Genomic DNA, 18,358 nt, shown 5'->3' on the forward strand with positions numbered 1-18,358 from the left:
AGAGGTATCCCTGAAAAGCAGCAGGTTTTGCTGCCTGTCCCTTATCCCTCCGGCCAGCAGGTAACAGCAGCTTGGCTGTGGAGAGGAACAGTCCTGGCTAATGATTCCTGTACAGGTCTGCAGCTCCTCTCCCCCCAGGTGACAGCAGGGAAGTGTGCAGCATCCTTGCCCCCTGCAGACCTCAAGGGAAGGCCGTGGATCAGCAAGTGGAGATCTGCTCTTGTATCGCTGTCACTCCTCTTGTCATGGCCTGTAAACATCCCCGGCTCTGTTAATTAGCACTTCCCTGGGTGGTTCATTATCCAGCTGGGAATTTGAATTAGTTCCAGTGACCTGACATTCCCACAAATGCTATTGGAAAACCCAAAGGCCATCGTGCTGAGCAGCATGGGGTGCCTGTGTGTTGTGACCCTGTGCTGTTTCTGTCCCCCAGCTGCACATGAGGATCCACGCGGCGTACGGATCCACCAAGGACATCTCCGTGTACAGCTCCATCAGCCTCCCGCCCACGCACATCTACATCGTTGGTCGACCCACCAAGAAGCTGCAGAGCCAGTGTCAGGTAGGACACGAGGACTTCCCGTGGGAGGGAGGTGGGAATTTGGTCATCACAGGTGTGGTGACTGAGCTAGTGTTGGCCGACAGGGTGGGGACTGTCCCAGGTAGCAGGGACACAAAATGGGTCTGAGTGTTTCCGTGGCCGTCACCCCAGAGAAGCCGGCAGAACGAACGTACCTGGCTGCCAGTGGCTCTCAGGGAAACGTGTCCCACCTCTCTAACGCTGCCCTCGCCCCGCAGTTCATCACGGAGGGCTACGCAGCCCACCTGGCCCAGCTGGAGTACAACCACCGCGCGCGCCCTGCCAAGAACACCACGCGCATGGCGCTGCGCAAGGGCAGCTTCAGGCTGCCCAGCCAGGCCGAGTTCCTGCGCAAGAGGAACCACCTGCTGCGGACCATCTCCGCCCAGCCCTCGGCCAGCGGCGCCGGCCACCGGCCCGAGCGCACCCAGAGCCAGTCGGACAGCGACAAGGACAGGGACAGGGAGCGCAGCCAAAGGAGCATGAGCATCGCCACGGGCTGCTGGGGCCGCAGCGCCGCGTCCCGCCTGGAGTCCGGCCTCTTGGGGCAGAAGTAGCCAGGCCAGAGCCAGGATTGTCAGCTGCAGCCACCGGAGGAGAAAACAAAAGGGAAGAGGGACGAGGCCAGTGTTTCGGGCTGGAAGGGTAAATATGGTGCTACTCTAATAACACGGTGTTCTGGGAAGAGACGGGATGTTTCCCACACAGAATGTGCAGGCCTTGCAGCAGGAGCGTCAGGTTTGTGTGGCGTGAGCCCGAGGAACAGCTGGAAATCGGGGGGAAGTCTCCAGATCAGGACGGCGCTCTCTCCTGCCTCCTTCTCTCATCCAGGGTCAGTGACTGTAAATACGTGCCTCCTCGCCTTGTTAGCCATCGCTCCCACACGGTGACCGAGTGCTGTCCTCAGAGCCGCAGGAACAGGGCATGAGGCTGGGGGAGCTGTTCTGGGCTGTCCCAGGAGTCAGACTGGGGGCTCTGGGGTCGGGTAACGCGCCGCTCCCCCGGCCCCAGCTGGGGATTTGCCGTGGGCTGTGCCAGGCAGAGCGACCGAGAGCTTTTCCTGGACAGAGAGCTCCACGTGCAGCCACTTTCCCAAGGAGCTGGTGCAGTGCAAAGCTAAAGCTGCATCCATGCCGTTGGCAGAGGCAGAATGTCGGCAGATTCGTGCCCAAGACAGCGGGGTCATTATTGTTATTACTGTTATTTTTTAGAGACCTTTTAGAAGCCGATGGAATTTAATGTGTTCACCTATTAAAAGAGGAATACAAGCTATTTTGTTTGAGCTGTTACAGACCTCAGACACTTAATTTGCTGTTAAAGTCTCCGAGTAGTCTCACTATGTATTATTTCCAACAAGTAACCACCATATATTTGGAAGCAGCTGAAGGCACTCAGCAGCTGGATTGCATTGCAGTTCTTCTCATCCAAATGCAGGGTCTGACTCTCTCAACACCCACCTCTGAGACCTTTTTTCTTCCCAGGTTCTCTCCAAGTTCAGTAGCAGCTTTCATGGGAATTAGACTCGCTTCTTTTACCTATAGTTACTGAACTGTAAAACCTCATTGTTTTTTGCACTGATGATTTTTAGAATGGAAACCTGTTACCATCTCATGTAGCTACACCAGTGTTTGTAGTGCATGACAATGAAATATTGCTAAGCCAGGGTGTGTGTGGATATCTATACATTATATACACACACACATATATATATGTATATATTTAAAAAAACAACAAACAATCTGTGCAGAAGTTTTTCCAGCAGTAAGGAGACTGTAAGGAAGTGTGCCAACAATGTCAGGCAACCTTAAGAAAAGGCCATATCTTAATTTTTCTGGTGTGTTTCTCAGTGGATGTGCCTGAGACACTGGGTTTGTGCTGCTGGAGCGAGCCGGCGGGCGCGTGGCAGAGGGCTGGCACCCCGGTGACACCACACAGGGACAGGGAACAGTGCCTGGAGCCAGGGCTTGCCAAAAAGCCCCTCAGTCCTGTCCCTCCCCGGGCCAGCGAAGGTTCCCTCCTTGCACACACCTCCTGGGGCGAGGGGCACCACACGGGGGGCTCCGGGGTGCCCATTACAGACTCCAGTTGGCCTCTTGATGTGGAGATTTTATAGTCCTACCCAGCTCCCCGACTGTGTGTAACCCTGCTTTCCCCACCACACCTTCCTGTCTTTGTATCACTTTCTACTTACGAGGATCTTATTTATAACAGAGAATTTTTTAGACTGGCTGCTTCATTTTCTTACCAGTTTCAATAAGAACGGTGCAGGACGGCCGCACTGAGATACACAGCACTGTGAACGCTGCTCTGCTCACTGCCTCTGGGCCATGGTAGACAAACCCAACTCATCCAACTCATGTGTTCGTGGTGTGGAGGGTCCAGGCCGAGGCAGAGCAGGGACAGTGCGGAGCTGCCGCCGGCATCCGAGCCCCTGGAGCGCTCAGACCCGACTGCAAAACGTTTAAACCACTTCTCTTTGGTAATTATCCAATTACAGAATGTACCTGATGACTTTTTGTTACCAGAAACTGACTTCCCTTTCTGCTGACTCAGCTTGGCTCTCTCTGAATGTACATCCAGAGCTTTTACTGGGTTTGTAAACAATGTGAATTTGTCCCAGCTTTTTGCTAGCCGAATGTTCTATCAAACAGATGCCATCTGAGCAGGAAGCCAAGCCACAATCGATCCTGTGAAGTCACCAAACCACATCACTAAATAATTTCTGCAAATTTGGATATGGCCTTTGCAAAATTCACCTTTCCTCCAAGTCCAGAACCGAGGCATGGTCTGTACATTTTCCAGTGTTGACGAGATGTTCACATTTTCTTATGTGTAGATAGTGTAAAACAGAGGCGAATGTAAATGTTCAACATAAAAAGTGGATATATAAAATTGAAAGTTATTTATTTATGTAGAGGAAAAAAAAAATGTCTGGAGGGACTGGAACCTTCAGGGTTTATTAATATTTTAAAAATGTAGCTTTTTGTTTCAGGCATTATGTACAAAGCAATTATTTTATGGACCAAGTTTAATGTAACTGTCAATGAATGCAGAAGTGCAATATGATACTCACCCTCTCCATCACTCCATGTTTTAAACAGCTCCTAACCAGTTAGCCTGACAATCACAGCACCTCCGTCCTCATCCTCTGTTGAGCTTCTTGAACCTTGCCCGGGTCCTTTCCCTGGCCCCCCATCCGTTGCCATTGTACGGATCCAACACGGAGAAGCAATTGTAGAGCAGGACCTTTATTGCTGCAATAATACCCCGGGAGGTGGGTGTAGTTACCAGGAAATAATGCCACTAAGTTTTTCTTCACAGACTCAGTCCATCCCCGTCTCCATCGCTCAATCCTCAGCTGCCCCCATCTGGCACTCATCCCTCTGAAGCAGAGATGAGCACTCACAGAACAATAGCAATAGTTTAACTCTGTGTTTATAACCTGTTTGTCCCGAGCTGTTTTGGAGAGCAATGCATGTGACCCGATGCCTTTCCACGTGTATGGAAGAGGATCCGTCTGGACGTGGTGAGGGAAAGATGAATGTATATTCCATCCTTACTAAAGGGGCGCTGTCAGGGTAAAGACCTAATTTATCCTTGTTACAAGTAACTTGTTTGCTTTGAAAGGAGAGAATGGGAAGTTTCTTGTCCTCCTCCCTCGGCCGTTGTCTGGACAGCCCTCGGCGCCAGCCCACGTCCTGTTCTGCACATCAGCACAACACAGCCTCGGGCTTTGGGGTTGCTTTTCTGTTTCCATGGGAATCAAACTCTGCTGCTGAGCTCAGATTTTTTATGAAAAGCAGCTTTTTATATTACTGCACCCTTAGGCCAGACTTTCTACCTGATGCTGTCCCTTTAAAGTCTTTTAAAAAACCAGTGAGGAGCCCGTGCATTCCCTCCGAGTCGTTTCCCTGGGTTTGCTCAGATCACTCTGTCAGATGAGGCGAAATCCTAGTACCAAAAACCGTTTACAGTGTTGGGGGCACGAGCCCAGAGCAGAAATCAGCCAAAGGGTCACCACCACCACCCTCCCGCCCGCCCAGCAGCCGCCGTGCTTGCTGTAGCAGCCCCTTCTTCAGGTATCGCCACTGTTTGCTGCATTTCCTATTAGTTCTAGAAGCCTTACGGTCCCCTCCCTCTGCCTGTTGATACCCTCGACTGTCAATTTTATATTCCAACAATGTTAGTTATATTTTATTTATAAAAAATTGCTCTAGGGGTACCAGCTGTGTGTGGGGAGCCAGCGGGGGGATGCCCGAGGGCGCCGGGTACGCCCCGCGTGTGCAGTGCCGATGACTCGCTTGTGTGTGGCAAACCTTCTGTACAACTTCCTTCTCCTCCTTGCTGTTAGTGCATCGTTCCAATGCCTGGTGTGCTTCGTGTACAGTATCATTGTGAGTTACACAGATTAAAGAAATGGGAAGGCTCTTCTCTGTCTGCTTTTTTTGGGGGGTGGGGGAATACTCTAGAAATGGACAAGTCATAAAATGTGAGCAGGTGCCAGTTTAATGGGGTTACAGCCATGAACAGAACGTGGAAACCCTCTGCAGAGATCCTGCAGGACCCATTTGTCCTTTAACCCATTTGTCCTTCTGTTTTTTACAGTTTCCAGCAAGGGAAAAGGCTGCTGTGTTTGCTTCAGAGCAGCCCTGGGCCCTGAGAAGCCCAGAGCCCCAGCGCTGCCTGGGGCCTGTGCTGTGGGGAAGGGACATGAGCTGCATGCAGGAGCAAGGCAAAGCCACCCCTCTGCAAAGCACACCTGCACAGTGCAGTGTGCCACGTCAGTGCTCCTCTGCCCGAGGAGGTGAAGCTGCAGGAAGGTTGGGAGAAGCCCCAGGGGCGCAGTGGAGTGGAGGGAGGCACTCAGGGGAGCTGCAGTCTGAGCAGAGCCACAGCCACTCCACTCTGAGCAGGGTCAGTGAGTGCAAAGGGCCCGTGAGCCAGATCCAGCAAGGAAAGGGCCATGGGCAGCCCCTGAAGGGAAGAAGTGGAAGCCAGCTGTGTGCTTTGTGGCCCCGGTACACACCCTGTCCTGGCCACAGCATTGGCTCCTGCCCCTCAAAGCCCAGAGCACCCTGAGGGTGTCTGTCCCCTGGGTGCTGCTGAGCTCCTCCAGCATCCAGAGGAGCACTGGGGCAAATGGCTCATGTACATTACAGCCACACTGGCCTGAGCTGGGACAGGGAGGGGAGAAGCTGTTTACTGGGAGGTGAACCCATAAAGTCGCTCTCCTTCCCAGTCAGTAACTTACAGAGCAGCTGGAAAGGGCCCCTGGGGAACATCTTGACACGGTGCTGTCTGCGTGGTCCAGAGGCAGAGGCTCCCCGGGGCTGGCAGGGGCAGCAGGACGGGCCCCTGGGCTGGCTGGTGCCTGCCCTCACTGCAGCATCCCCGTCCTCACCTGGAAGGCCAGCCCATCCCCACGAGTGGCTTGCTGCAGGGGAAACAGCACTCACAGCCCTCCCTGCCCAGGACTGCAGCACCTCCAGCACCACCCCGGGGCCCTGGCGGTGCTGCCAGGGCTCAGCTTGTCCCCAGGGTGGAAACACAACCTCTCTGGGTGCAGCAGCTCGCTGGCTGTGCCCAGCCACCCCATGCAGGTCCCACTACCTTGTTAATCTCCTTGTGTCTCTCCTTGCTGACGATTTCTTCCAGGACTTCCCCGTCCCCCTTAATGAGCCTGCAAGTCAAGCACAGCCCCAGGAGCCATGAGGGTACTGGCAAGTTCCTGCAGCTGCAAAGCTGCTGTCCCCCACCCTGAGGGCACCTGCAGGTGCTGGGATGATGCACCTCCTGGCAAGGCCAGAGCTGACCCACCCCTGACACTGTATTTTGTGACTTTGCTTTTTTATCAAGCTTCAATAGCACAGCATGGCCACTGTGGGATTAATGTCACCACACTGCAGCAAGGACAGGAGTGCTCCCCTGAGAACTGAGGGCCAGCTGGCCCTGCCCCAGGCTGTGGGCACTGCCTGCTGTGTGCAGTCAGTCACACTGGCACAGGAAAACATTCCTGATAAAAGCATCCCCTGTCACCCTACAACCCACAGTGCCCCAACCCATGCAAAACCTCTTGGTTTTTTTTCAATCGAGTTCAGGTGTCGTCCTGGGTGCCCCAGGAAACTGCAAAGCCATTCAGGAACAGGAGCCAGTTTGGGCCTGAAATGCAGCCAGGCCAGGGAGCATCTTGCTGAGCAAATTCCAAGCAGTGTTGGAGGCGGCTCACACCTCCAAACATGAATAGAAATTTAATTGTCTTCATTACGTGCCTTACAGGGAACCGACCTTTGTTCCACACCTCCCTGAGCCCTGCAGGCTGCCTTCTATTTTAAGACTGGACCTGTCATACCCAATTCTCTTCAGCATGACGTTTTCTGCTTGCTGAGAAGATGGAGTTTATTAAAAACTGGGTCATTTCTATTTGGCAGCTAAATGAACTTGAGTTTGATCGGTCTGTAACCCCACAGGGCACATGCTCCTCATTCCCACCTGGGTGTTAACCAGGGCCCAGGACTTTGGAGCTGAAGGTAAGTGGATGCAGCAGTGGGATACTGGGACACAGCCCAGTGTCCCTTGTGTGGAGCTCCAGCACATTTCAAAGATTTGGTGTCATTGTGTCACTTTCTGGGCAGGTCACACCAGGCCTGTGAGGGGTTGGCTCCGGCCTTCGCTGCTCAAGGGGTCCTGGCTCCAGCTGTGGTGCTGCAGTGCCATGGCCAGGCCTCCAGCCCACTCAGCATGGATGGGAATGGACAACCCCTCTCCCTTTTCCCCAGGTCATACCTGGTTCTCCCCGTTTCGGGATCCACCACTCTCCTTATGACGCTCTGCCTCGCGTCCCACTCCTCCTTTGTCATTGGCTTCATAGCCTGGATCCGGGATTTCTGTTCATCTGTCAGAGCTGGAATGCAGTGCTCAGTCAGAGCTGTGCTCCAGGAAAGGGGCACAGCACCAGGGCTTCAGCCCACGGACAACATTTCACACCCAGTTCCCAGCAGGATTTGGTGTACAGTGACAAACCACACAAAGAAAGGGACACTCCACATCCCAGAGCCAGGACCAGCTTTGCCAGGATCTTACTGCTGACTGTGTCATTCCATTTGGCATCTTTCTTCCCCAGTCACATCTATAAGCTACACCCTAACACTTTACAAACCAATCTCTGAGAGTGGCTCAAAGGTGGGCACGGTGCATAGGAGGGAGGAGAGCCTGGGGCTCCTCCCTGTCCACAGCCCTGCTTCCCTCAGTCACCCAGGGACAGCACAGCTCCCGTGTGCACGGGCTCCAGCAGAAGGGAAAGAGCATCCTTACCTGGCCCAGAGTCCACCACCGATTCCTTCTGCCACTGCTCCAGCGAGGGGCCAGGTGCCTCTTCTGCCTTGGCTTTCTCCTCCTTAGCTCTCTCCTTTGCCTTCTTTTTGGATTTCTTCTTTATTTTTTTCTTCTTCTTCCTCTTCTTTTTGTCTTTCTGTTTCACTCGCTTTTTTTTGCTGTCTTGACTCTTCTTCATTTTGGAGTCACTGTCACTGGAGTCATCGGAAGAGGAGCTGGAGGAAGATGAGGAAGAGCTGGTGGACAAAGATGTCCCAGAGGAAGAGGTACTGGCCTTCCTCTTCTTTTTGTCCTTTCCTTCCTTCTTCTTTTCTGCAATACACAAGAAGAGGGTGTGTGGAGCAGCCCTGGCCCTGCAGCAGCAGATGTTGGTTTATCCCCCTCCCAAGTCTGGTTTCTTTCCTGCCTGGAATTCCCCTCTGTGCCCACAGAGCACAGGGCACAGAGTCCAACCCAGGGCGCTCTGTGGTGCCAGACCAGCTCACGGAGGGACTGAGGGCTCTGCATTTGTCAGAACGAGACCAAAGTGGGCATCAAGTGCAGGACAAGGTGACAGACACCAGCTAAACCCAGGGATCCTCTTCACCTCCCCGAGCCCTCTCTGTGCACCTGCCCTAGGGTAATGTGGTGAAAGCACAGGCTCAGGGCCTTCCCCCACCTTCCCTGGCTGCTGCCAAGCTCGATTTGTGTCCGTGAGAGCCAGAGATCCTCTTCCTTGGTGGAGAGCTGCTGCCCCGCTGCGAGTCCTTGCTGCTCTTCCTCCTTTTCTTCTCCTTCCTCTCCCGCCTGCTCCGGGAATCGCTTTTGCTCCTGCTCCGCGATCGCTTCCGAGAGCGGCTGTGGGCCATGGCAGCTCCTGGAGGGGTCACATCAGAGCCACGGGGGGACCAACCCTGCCCAGCAGCCCCAAAATCCTTCACTCCAATCTGAGCCAACAGCCCTGGAAAACCTGCTCCTGTCAAACTCTGCCCCTGCTCCTGTCAAACTCCGTTCCTGCTCCTGTCAAACCCTGTCCCTGCTCCCACCACGATGGTGAGGGCTCTCCCAAAATGGCCACGTGGAATTTCACCACCCCCACTATGGCAGGGAGCTGGCACAGGGACAGCACTGCCATCCCCAGCAGCCCTCACCTGCCTCAGACAACTGTCCCCAAGCAGGGGACAACCTTCCAGCAGGTTCTCCCTGTGCTGCTGCTGTTTGTCCCCGGAGGATCGGGCGGGCACAGAGGGGCCTGAGGCTGTTTGTGCAGCAGGGCTGTGCCCGTGGGTGGGCACCAGGAGATGCTGCAGCACAGCCAGACACGGGCAGAGGGTGATGGATACTGCAGCCACAGCCAGCAGAACAAAACGTCCTCCCCGAGTCAATCACGCCGTCACTTCAAACGCTGGGAGCAGGCACCAGCCAAGGGGAAGAATGAATTTTTAATATTCCAATTTACTCTTAGAAAACAGATGCTGCACTCAGCTGGCACCCCCGTCCATCAGCCCCAGGGATGCCAGCAGCCCCAGGCCAGTGTGATCCGTGCTCTCGTTAATTTAAAAAACAAACTGGCACCGGGGGCAGGGCAGGAGCTGGGAAACGCTTTCTCACAGCCACCTTCCAATTTAATGAATTGTTTGTTTACCACCTCGACAATCCCAGGCAGCAACTTGGATTTGCTCCCAAGTGAATCAGATCTTTGATTGATTTCCATAGGGAAATTTCAATCAGAAAAAAAAACACAACAAAACCAATCACAACTATTATGCACGCAGGGAGGTTTCAGAGCATGAGAGTCCTCCATGCACACACGCAGCAGCTGCCCCTTGCACCAGGGCCTGGCTGGGGACAGCGTTTGGGACTCGGATCTTTCCCTTCTGGCTGTGGCAGCAGGAAGAAAAACCCACTTTGATACAACCACAGCAGCAGGATCAATGGGTCTGGAGCTGGGGGTGACGAATCCCAAGTCCATCCCAGCAGCATCCCAGGCTGGCCGTGCCCCAGGCCGAGCTCTCAGCCCCACCCTGACACCTCAGCGACTCCTCCTGCCCGCCTAGCTCTGCCCTGGGCAGCTGCAGGGGCTGTCCCTGCCCTCACCCCTGCACGGGCGAGGTGCGCTGGCCCTTTAAGAGCTCAGCACGACATGCGCTGGCCCTTTAAGAGTTCAGCAAAAGGTGTGCTGGCCCTTTAAGAGTTCAGCAAAAGGTGTGCTGGCCCTTTAAAAGCTCAGCAAAAGGTGTGCTGGCCCTTTAAGAGCTCAGCACGAGGCGTTCTACGCGCGCGGCTCCAGGCGCGGCCCCTTTAAGTGCGCAGCTTTTTATCAGCCCCCCCGGGGCCGCCGCAACACTCGGGCCTGTGGCCCCCCCGGCCCGCCCTTCTCCAGTGTCCCGGGCCGGGCCGGGCCGGCCCCGCCGCAGGTGAGGGGAGCGGGAGGGAGCGGGGACTCACCGGGCCGGGCCCCGCCGCCCCGAGCGGGGCTCCCGCCGCCGGGACCGCGCTGGCCGCCTCCCGCCTCCGTCCGCCGCGCGCGGGGCCGGGCGGCAGCCGGACCGCGCTCTTTGGTTCCGGGGGCCGCCTCGCCCGCCCCGGAGCTCAATTTTTGGGGTGAATTCGGGCAGATTGGGAGCGCTCACGTTCGCCAGTGAAAGAGATAAAGGCTTCGAGACGGCGTTTCTTGATAGCGGCTTCTCGCTCAGATACAACCGCCGGTTTCCTTCCCTCGGTGTAATTTTAATGAGCTTTGCAAATGAGAAGCTCATCAGCGCCCTGTGCCAATGTCAGCCCCAGCCAAAATCCAGCGGGTCCGCTGGAAGAGCCGCAATAAACACCTTTTGTGCGAGCTGCACCCGCTCACGTTCAGCCCTCCACAGTTACCGATGTGATTAGCCATGGGCTGTGATTACTGCACTCAACAGATAAAGGGAAAAGCCCCTTCCTTGTAAATGCAGCAGCATCTATCCAATATATTGAGTTCGTTTTCCAGGATGGCAAATGCAGACACCAAATCAGACAATAATTGGCTTCCTTAATTTGTTTAGTAGATGGAAGAATCTCATGCTTTCAGGCAGCTGGAAGGAAGGAGGGAAAAGCACTGGACCCTTCTAATCCATCAGTGCCTGGGGGATCTTGGTGCCAAATTAAGTCTCAGGCCTTGTCTGCTGCTGCCTCCAGGCTGGCAGAGTTATTTTATATTTTCACTTGTTCATGTAACTAAAGCAAAGGGAGTTAAAAGTACATCTTGTCCTGGGAAGTTTTGCTCTGCTGCAGGTGGCTCCCCGAGCTCTGTCTCTGCTTAATAAAGTTCACAAAACCTTTGAAAGGGAAGTTTCTGCTCCCAAGAAGCCTTTGGGACGTGTCTCAGCCATCCTGGAGGGATCACTGCTCCCTCTGTTGCTCCTGGTGGATTTTTCTGAGCCTGGCTTACACAGACATCGAGTGGTGAGAATTCCCTGCCATTCCCAACAGCTCACTGTGAATCACCTGGATCTCATTCCTGAGCAGATCCTTCCCGGTCCCTCAGCCACACAAAGCTCTTCCCCTCCCCGTGGCAGAGGACAGGAGGCCCCAAGAAAAGCAGAGAAATGGTTTATTCTGCCATTCTTCCCCATTTCTAGTGGGACCTGGGGTGCTGCTGTTGGCAGAGAGGCCAAGGAGCTTCAGGTGTTTCCCCTGTGCACTTGGAATTATTGACAGAGTCCCTGCAGGGAATGAGAGTTGGAGTTTGTGTGTCTTAGAGTCCTCCAGCCCCAGCTGAGCCCTCAGGAGCCGAGTTCCAGCTCTTCCAGCTGGAATGCTGGCATGGCTGGCTTAGCATCCCTTCCCAAGGTGAGAGCTGCTCCTTGCACCCAGCACAGCCCAGGGGTGCAGCCTGGGAGGTCAGAACGGCGCTTTGGACAATTTGGAGTGGGGAAATCCTCCCCCCACTACCCCAAGGCACAGAGATTCACGGTCTGCGGCACCTCCTCCTCCTCCAGGGGTTCTGTGAAGCCATCCCCAAAGCCCTCGGCCTCCACCAGCTCGGGTTTCCTGCGGCACATGGGGCAGAGCTGGTTTCGGATGGCCGAGGATCTCATCCACACGATGAGGTTCCAGCGCTGCCCGGAGGTGATGGGCAGGGCCCCGTGGATCTGCCCCCCTCGGTGCAGCAGCCCCCAGCCTCCAACGTGCTCCACCTCGATGTATTTGGGCACTGGGGTGGGATCCTGGAACAAAGGGATTCGTGTCATGCCATGAAGTCTCTCAAATTGTTGAAATCTGTCACCTCTTTCCCCCACAGCACCCAGGAAGCAACAGCTGAAATGAAAGTTCAAAGCTCCCATAGAGTTGAAGCTGTATGGGAGCTTCTGCCCCTCTCTTGCCCTGAAAACAGGTGCTAGAGATTTAGGTTGAAGTCACATCTGAAATAAATCTCTCCCTCAGCACCTCCCTGCTCACAGTTTCAGATGTGGAAAGAGGGGGTGCTTTGTTTCACTGCACTTTACTGCAAAGCTGCATCTGTCTTCTCTTTAAAATACTGAATATTGCTATTGGAATATTGCAGCTGAAGAGGATCCTGTATAACCAAGCCATGCAAAAACGGGGAAGGACAGAGCAGGTTTGACTGTCAGAGGTGAATAATGTTTTTTTTCAGGACAGAGTGGATGCCTTGCAGCTGGGGGGCTGAGGAGGGAGAGGTGAGTGGGACATGCTCAGTACCTGGTTGAAATCCCCAAAGTACAAATTTCCTTCTGTGAATTCTTTCCCGAGGGAAACGTTCAGGGTGACTTCAGCGTTGTCGTAGTGCGAGCTGAGGTCCAGGTCCTCGTGCAGGGAGTACTTGACCACGAAAGCTTTGTGGCTGTCCAGGCAGGCCCCTCCCAGCTCCGGGTACAGCAGGGCCGTGATGGGCAGGAGCCGCTCCCGCAGCGGCGTCAGGAAAGGCTCATCCATGCCCAGCTCGTTCAGCAAAACCTGCGCCGAGGAGAGCAAGGGGAGAAGAGCTCAGCAGCCACAGCTGCTGCTCCTCAGAGCTGCTGTCCTCCTCCAGCCCTGCTGCTGGCTCAGATCGCTTTGGAGCAAAGGCTCTGGCTACGGGGAAAAGGAAGGAGGATCAAGGTGGACAGGGATGGGGGGAAACACAGAGTAATAGGATCAAAAGTTTCTTTAGAAACTGTGTCCTTGATTTAAATTTGTTTTGCTTAAGCACAAGGTGCTCTTTGCTCTGAGATACCAACTCCTTCCCCTGCATTCCCACTTTCTTTTGTCCCTGCAACATTCCCTCAACCCTGTCACTCCACGGGGGCACTGAACTCGAACTGCTCCGTGTAAAATGAGAGGCACTTTGGAACTGGAGGGAGTGAGGCGTGAGGAGATGAGCACAGGGAACACCACCCCTAAAGAAGCACAGGAGATGAGTCCTACCCCGTAGTTGTTCATGGTGTTGGGCCTGCCTTTGGGCATATCCGACTGCTCAAAGTTCTCCAGCTCATCCACAAAGGCTTGGCAGAACTCCTCTGTGAACACTGGGAGTCGGTAAATCCTCTTATCTGCCAGCAGAGGGGAGACAGAGTTTGCTGGGGAACTCCCAGTTTTCCTGGCTGCCTGTCCAGCTGCACTGTGCTGGTGTCAGTGAGGGCACAGCACCCACAGGCTGCACTTTGTGCTCAGACTGCTCAGAGGGCTGGCACCATTTCCTGGGCTCAGCTCTGGGGTGTATTTGGTATTTTTCATGGTGGTCCCTCATTTCCAGAGCAGAAGGCTGTGTCTGGAACTGGTGCCCTGGATAAATCCAGGAGCTCTGCACACAGACATTGGTGTCTTTGCCTTGAGGAAAGGAGGCAACACTGCCTCTTCCCCTCTGCATCTTGGCAGCATTTCAGGTAAGCAGAAAGCTTCACAGCAGCCTCCAGGGAAGCTGAAAACCCAGCTCTCTTTTTCAAAGGCTGAAATCTAGTCTGAAGCTACTTCAGCCCAGACTAACCAACAGGGGCTGTCTGCAATGGCAAAGCACTCAGGGAAGGAAAACCAAGCTCCCTGGGCTCCCAGTGCTCCTTCAGCAGGCTCCCTGGTGAGCTGTGGTACAACCAAAACCCCAGCCCTGGAGTCTCTGGTGAGACATCAGCAGGCTGGGATGGGAAAGCAGAAAACAGCCTCTGATCTCAGAGCAGAACTGCTGCCTCTCCAGAGACCCTCCTCAGGCAGAGAATAACATCCTGTGTGCCTCAGCTTGTGTCAAAGCAGAGCTGTTCCAGACAGGGCTTGGGAACAGCTGTCACCAGGGGGATCTGTGGGACTGAGGTGTTGTTTTCTTTACCTGAGAAGGACTCGAGGTAGCTCAGGAGGCCCTGGAGATCAGCACCTGGAGATGTGCAGAACCTCACGATTTCCAGAAACTCTGGGGCCAGGAAGGAATCCTGGATTCCAGGGGAAGGATGGGAAGAACACACAGAAACACAATCAGCCTGCACAGCCCGAGAGGGAAATGGACTCCCAGGGAAATACACAGTCCCTAGGGAGCAAGGCTGAGTCACACCCGAGATAATTCCACAGCAGGAAATGCAGAATGTCACTGGTGTTTTACCAGTGGGGTGGGGAAGTTACTGCTTGCTTTAGTGCATGGTTTTCTAGGAGTAACTGTCCAGATTTATCCTAGGCATGACAGGAAAGAGCCTTTTCTGGCTGGAACACCAGGAATCTTGCCTGGAGAACACGCTGTGCTGTCGTGTTTTTAAAGCTTTAAATCCAGTTTTCATATGCTACCCCTGTGTTTTAATTCAGTGCAGCTTTAGCACTGTGCAGTCCCGAGGAGAGGGGGAAATAAACTACAAAAATAAAATTATCAGGTAATTTTTTTGGGGGGTGCAAAAGAGATTCCAAACCTTCTGTGTACCTGCAGGGTGTACACCTCTGGGTGTTTTGGTTTGTAGCACTTGGAGATGATGGCTCTGCGTTCCACTGACTGATGGATTAACTCTTTTCTTCTCTGCACTTCTGCCTCAATCTGTGAGTAAACAACAGCACATTGTCAGAAATCAACAGGGCTGAGTAAAACAGCTCTGGGAATCTGCTCATTGCTTTAAACCGATTATTTTTGTTTGGGGGCACCTCTGGGGGACAGAGTGTTTGCTTTGTTTTTCTGTGGTCAAGACAAGTCCAGTAAATATCTGGAAAGCCAAATGTCTTAGAGGAGTTTATGTTCTCTTTACAGATGGCTTAAAAACTGAGGACTTTGCTGTGGAAGTGTCAAGTGGAGCTGTGAGGTTTCAGCCCTTTCAGGCCTTCTGACACCTCCTGAATCTGGCTTTGTTCTGACAATGGAGGCATTGTCCAAAATACAGACATTTGCCGGGAGCAAGACAAGTCCTGTCATGAAGGGATTACTGCTAAGTGTGGTAGAGACAGGCTAAGCTGCCCTTTCGGAGCAAACAGCTGATCCAGGCAGCTCTTCCCCTTTTAATTCCCCCTCATGAGATTAATTTGTAACAGTCCTTGCTGAGGAGTGAGTGAGCAGCCATTCCTGGGACCACGCAGCTCCTGTGTTCATTCCCTTGCTCTCAGTATCACGTCCTGAAGGTCTTGGGAACCTTGAAGGTCTCAGCTTCCTTCTTCTTCCCCTCCCTCCCAGCCCCAAGGTCCCTGGGTCACAGGGCAGGGATCTGTAACCCAGCACTGCCCAGAAAATCAGGATCGAGTTCTAAGTGGGAAACTGGGGCTGGAATTGCTGCTGGACAGGGAGAGCTGTGACCTCCCATTTGTTTATGTAATTTCTAGGTTTCCTTTATGATGTTTATATTGATACAGCAAACCTTGTATGAAGATCTGAGCAGATCTGCAGAGAGCCTGGATGATTAGAAAGTGGTTTAGATCTAAGCTGATTATAAATTAAAACCAAAATTGGGATCTTGAAATCCTAAGTGAGGCTGTTTTATAAATTACATTGCTTGTTGTGCTCCATTGATTCTGCCTGGGAAAATCCTGGGCTGTCCTACTCATAAATTCTGTGCTGTATGAATCATAATATCCAGTTAATAAAGCTTTAATTAACAGTATGATTTACTGCCACCACCATTCTGCCAAGAATTCCTAAAATGTCTGTCCCCTTAGCAACATTGGAGCTGGTGAGTGACAGATTCCTGTCCCTAGCCTGGAAAAAAAGCAGAGATTCTGTGATGAAGGGTGAATTTCTGTAGGACCCCATCTCAGACTGCCTTTAAAAATGTTTGGAAGAAGGGATAAGGAAAGACAAACCAGGGCACTGAGAGCCAGCGGAGTAAATCCAAGGAGGGAGCGGCTCAGAGGCCGCTGGGATGTGTTGAATGACAGCATTTAATTGCAGGGTGTTGGCTGAATAAACACCTCGCTGATGTGCGCCCGCGGGGAATTCTTCCCTCTGGATTCTGCCCGGCACCGGGGTGGATCAGGACGCGGTGCCGGGAGCTGCTCCCCGGGTCTGGGGGGCTCCAGCAGGCCCCAAACTCCCTTCGGGACTGACCTCTGGTGAGGGGATCCCTGAGGGGAACCAGCCTGCCCAGGGAGCTGGGCTTGTTCACCTGGAGAGGAGTAGCTTTGGGGTGACCTCACTGTGGCCTCGCAAGGCCTGAAGGGACCAACAAAAACCTTGGAGAGAGACAATTTCCAAGGGATGGAGTGCCAGGACACAAGGAATGGCTTCACACTGACAGAGGGCAGGGTTAGAAGGGATTTAGGGAAAAAATTCCTCCCTGTGAGGGGGATAATGCCCTGGCACAGAGGGGCCGTGGCTGCCCCTGAATCCCTGACAGTGCCCAAGGCCGGGCTGGAGGGGCTTGGAGCAGCCTGGGACAGGGGAAATGTCCCTGCCCAGGGCAGGGGTGGCACTGGATGAGTTTTAAGGTCCAACAGAACCCATCCCGCGGCTCTGTGAGTGCCCGGTGGCCGTGAGGGGCTCCCGCTGCTCACCTCCCTCAGCACCTCCCGGAACTGCTCCTCGCTCCGGCAGCCGCGCTCCCTCAGCGCCTGCAACACACGGGCCCGTCACCGCCGCGGCCGCCGGCACGGCCCGCTGCCCCCGGCCCCGCCCGCCCCCGCGGTACCCGGCCGTGGTCCCGGCGGAGCTGCGGCCCGTCCCGGTACCGCACGTGGAGCCCGAACCGCCCCACGAAGATGTTGTCGGTGAAAAAGCAGGCGCACCCGCGGAACGGCCGGCCCGCGGACATGTTTCCTGCCGGCGAACGCGCCTCGGTCCTGCCCTCAAAGGGCTCCGTTTCCGTCCGCGGGAGGGCGCATCGGCAAATTCCCAACCGGGGCAAAAAACGGAAAGCGGCGGAACTCGCCCGTTCTCCCCGGTTTTACGCTTGTTGTTTTTGTCATCTCCGTGACGTCACCGCGGCCCGGTCCCGCAGCGAGGCCGCTGCCCCGCAGCCCTCACGGCCGGGCCGGGTCTGCTCGGAGCGGCAGCGGCCGGCCCGAGGTTATTTGCAGACGGTCCCTGAGAATCCCTGGCGGGGGCGCGCGCGGGCTGCGGGGGCGCGCTCCGGGTGCGCGCGCGGCGGGGTCAGCGCGGCCCCGGCCCGGCCCGGCCATGGACGCGGCGCTGCCGGAGGCCGAGCGGGAGGTGGTGGTGGCCGCCGAGCCCTGCGGCCACGGCAGCAAGTTCGAGGACATCTACCGGCTGCTGGCCGAGGGCTGCTTCCCGCCCAGCTTCTGCTCCATCAAGAGGAAGAACCTCAAGCGCTACGCCCAGAAGTTCGTCGTGGACGGTGGGGACCCGGGGGGCGGTGCGGCGGTGTCGGGCTGCCCTGGGCCGCGGCCCGCCCCGGGGGCGGCCTGTGGGGGGAAGCCGGAGGGTGCCGGCCCCGCAGACACGGGGGATGTGCCGGAGCCTCGGCGTGGGGAGGGGATGTGGCTTCTGGGCAGCGCCATCGCCGCCAGCGCTGCCCGGCCAGCCCCGCGCCCTGGCATCGCTTCAGGGGCACCGAGCGGGGCAGCCCGGGGTGGCACCGGTGCTCCACCGCTGCCCCTGGGGACCACGGTGGCTTTGTTGTAGCGGAGGATTTCACACAGTCCTGGGTGCAGAAAAGCTCCGTGGCCGTGCGTGGGGGCGATTCCGGTTTAGCAGCTTCTCCAGGGACGGCAGGAGCTCCCGAGGCAGCAGCAGCAGCCCCCGGAGCTGTGTCTCAGCTGCGTTTCCCATGTGGAAAATGACCCCTTTTCTGGAGGCGAGCAGCTGTGAGAGGCTGTTGTTGGAGACAAACCTCTGGCACCCGCAGGCGGCTGCCTCTACTACGTGGGCCCCAAGAAGGAGGAGAAGCGCGAGGTGATCGTGGATCCCGAGCGGAGGCGTCAGGTCTTCCTGGAAAGCCACTTCACCGAAATCGGCAACCACCTGGGCCAGAAAAAGACCGTGCACCGCATCCAGAGCCGGTACTACTGGCTGGGCATCGTGAAGGATGTTGTGGACTGGGTAAGTGGAGAGCAGTGACCGTGTCCGTGACACCGCTGCTGGCAGCA

The 18,358-nt window shown here is 55.2% G+C and overlaps 3 protein-coding genes and 1 long non-coding RNA gene across 23 annotated transcripts in view; 2 read left to right on the forward strand and 2 right to left on the reverse strand.

The window, feature by feature from the left end:
- The window catches only part of PITPNM2 (phosphatidylinositol transfer protein membrane associated 2), a 123,649-nt gene extending 118,641 nt beyond the window's left edge, over positions 1-5,008 (forward strand). For all 15 annotated transcript variants that reach the window (XM_014253859.2, XM_088065178.1, XM_088065176.1 and 12 more), the window contains 2 exons: positions 434-562; positions 799-5,008. In XM_014253859.2, the coding sequence (XP_014109334.1) occupies positions 434-562; positions 799-1,137 (468 nt within the window). In that variant the 3' untranslated portion in view covers positions 1,138-5,008. The remainder of the gene's footprint in view (positions 1-433; positions 563-798) is intronic.
- On the reverse strand, positions 3,519-10,406 carry ARL6IP4 (ARF like GTPase 6 interacting protein 4). Of its 5 annotated transcripts, none has more exons than XR_001331558.2 (6): positions 8,571-10,151; positions 7,892-8,224; positions 7,364-7,481; positions 6,191-6,260; positions 5,832-6,014; positions 3,519-4,955 (listed from the first exon to the last, which is right to left on the reverse strand). XR_001331558.2 is itself a non-coding variant. In XM_014253863.2 (6 exons), exons 2-6 carry the CDS (start codon positions 8,758-8,760, stop codon positions 5,958-5,960), a joined length of 768 nt encoding a protein of 255 aa, XP_014109338.2. In that variant the 5' UTR covers positions 8,761-8,768; positions 10,340-10,406; the 3' UTR covers positions 5,054-5,957. The 5 variants fall into 5 exon arrangements, 3 of the variants coding, with proteins under 3 accessions (XP_014109338.2, XP_087921307.1, XP_087921309.1); XR_015774263.1 differs by having other exon boundaries at positions 3,519-5,045; XM_014253863.2 differs by lacking the exon at positions 3,519-4,955 and adding an exon at positions 10,340-10,406 and having other exon boundaries at positions 5,054-6,014; positions 8,571-8,768.
- Positions 10,407-11,459: 1,053 nt separating this feature from the next.
- Positions 11,460-17,080, reverse strand: OGFOD2 (2-oxoglutarate and iron dependent oxygenase domain containing 2). Its single transcript, XM_005524553.3, has 7 exons — positions 16,942-17,080; positions 16,808-16,864; positions 14,760-14,870; positions 14,184-14,283; positions 13,292-13,416; positions 12,587-12,841; positions 11,460-12,093 (listed from the first exon to the last, which is right to left on the reverse strand). Exons 1-7 carry the CDS (start codon positions 17,062-17,064, stop codon positions 11,815-11,817), a joined length of 1,050 nt encoding a protein of 349 aa, XP_005524610.2. The 5' UTR covers positions 17,065-17,080; the 3' UTR covers positions 11,460-11,814.
- Positions 12,342-16,139, forward strand: LOC148182737 (uncharacterized). Of its 2 annotated transcripts, none has more exons than XR_015774284.1 (4): positions 12,342-12,500; positions 13,620-13,749; positions 14,766-14,872; positions 15,078-16,139. It is a non-coding gene; the product is annotated as an uncharacterized LOC148182737 (long non-coding RNA). The 2 variants fall into 2 exon arrangements; XR_015774285.1 differs by having other exon boundaries at positions 14,797-14,872.
- Positions 17,081-18,358: the final 1,278 nt, after the last annotated feature.

The sequence above is a fragment of the Pseudopodoces humilis genome, chromosome 20 (assembly GCF_049639895.1).
Source record: "Pseudopodoces humilis isolate 2021_Gansu_Grassland_sample_001 chromosome 20, ASM4963989v1, whole genome shotgun sequence".
In the NCBI taxonomy this organism is placed as follows: Eukaryota; Metazoa; Chordata; class Aves; order Passeriformes; family Paridae; genus Pseudopodoces; species Pseudopodoces humilis.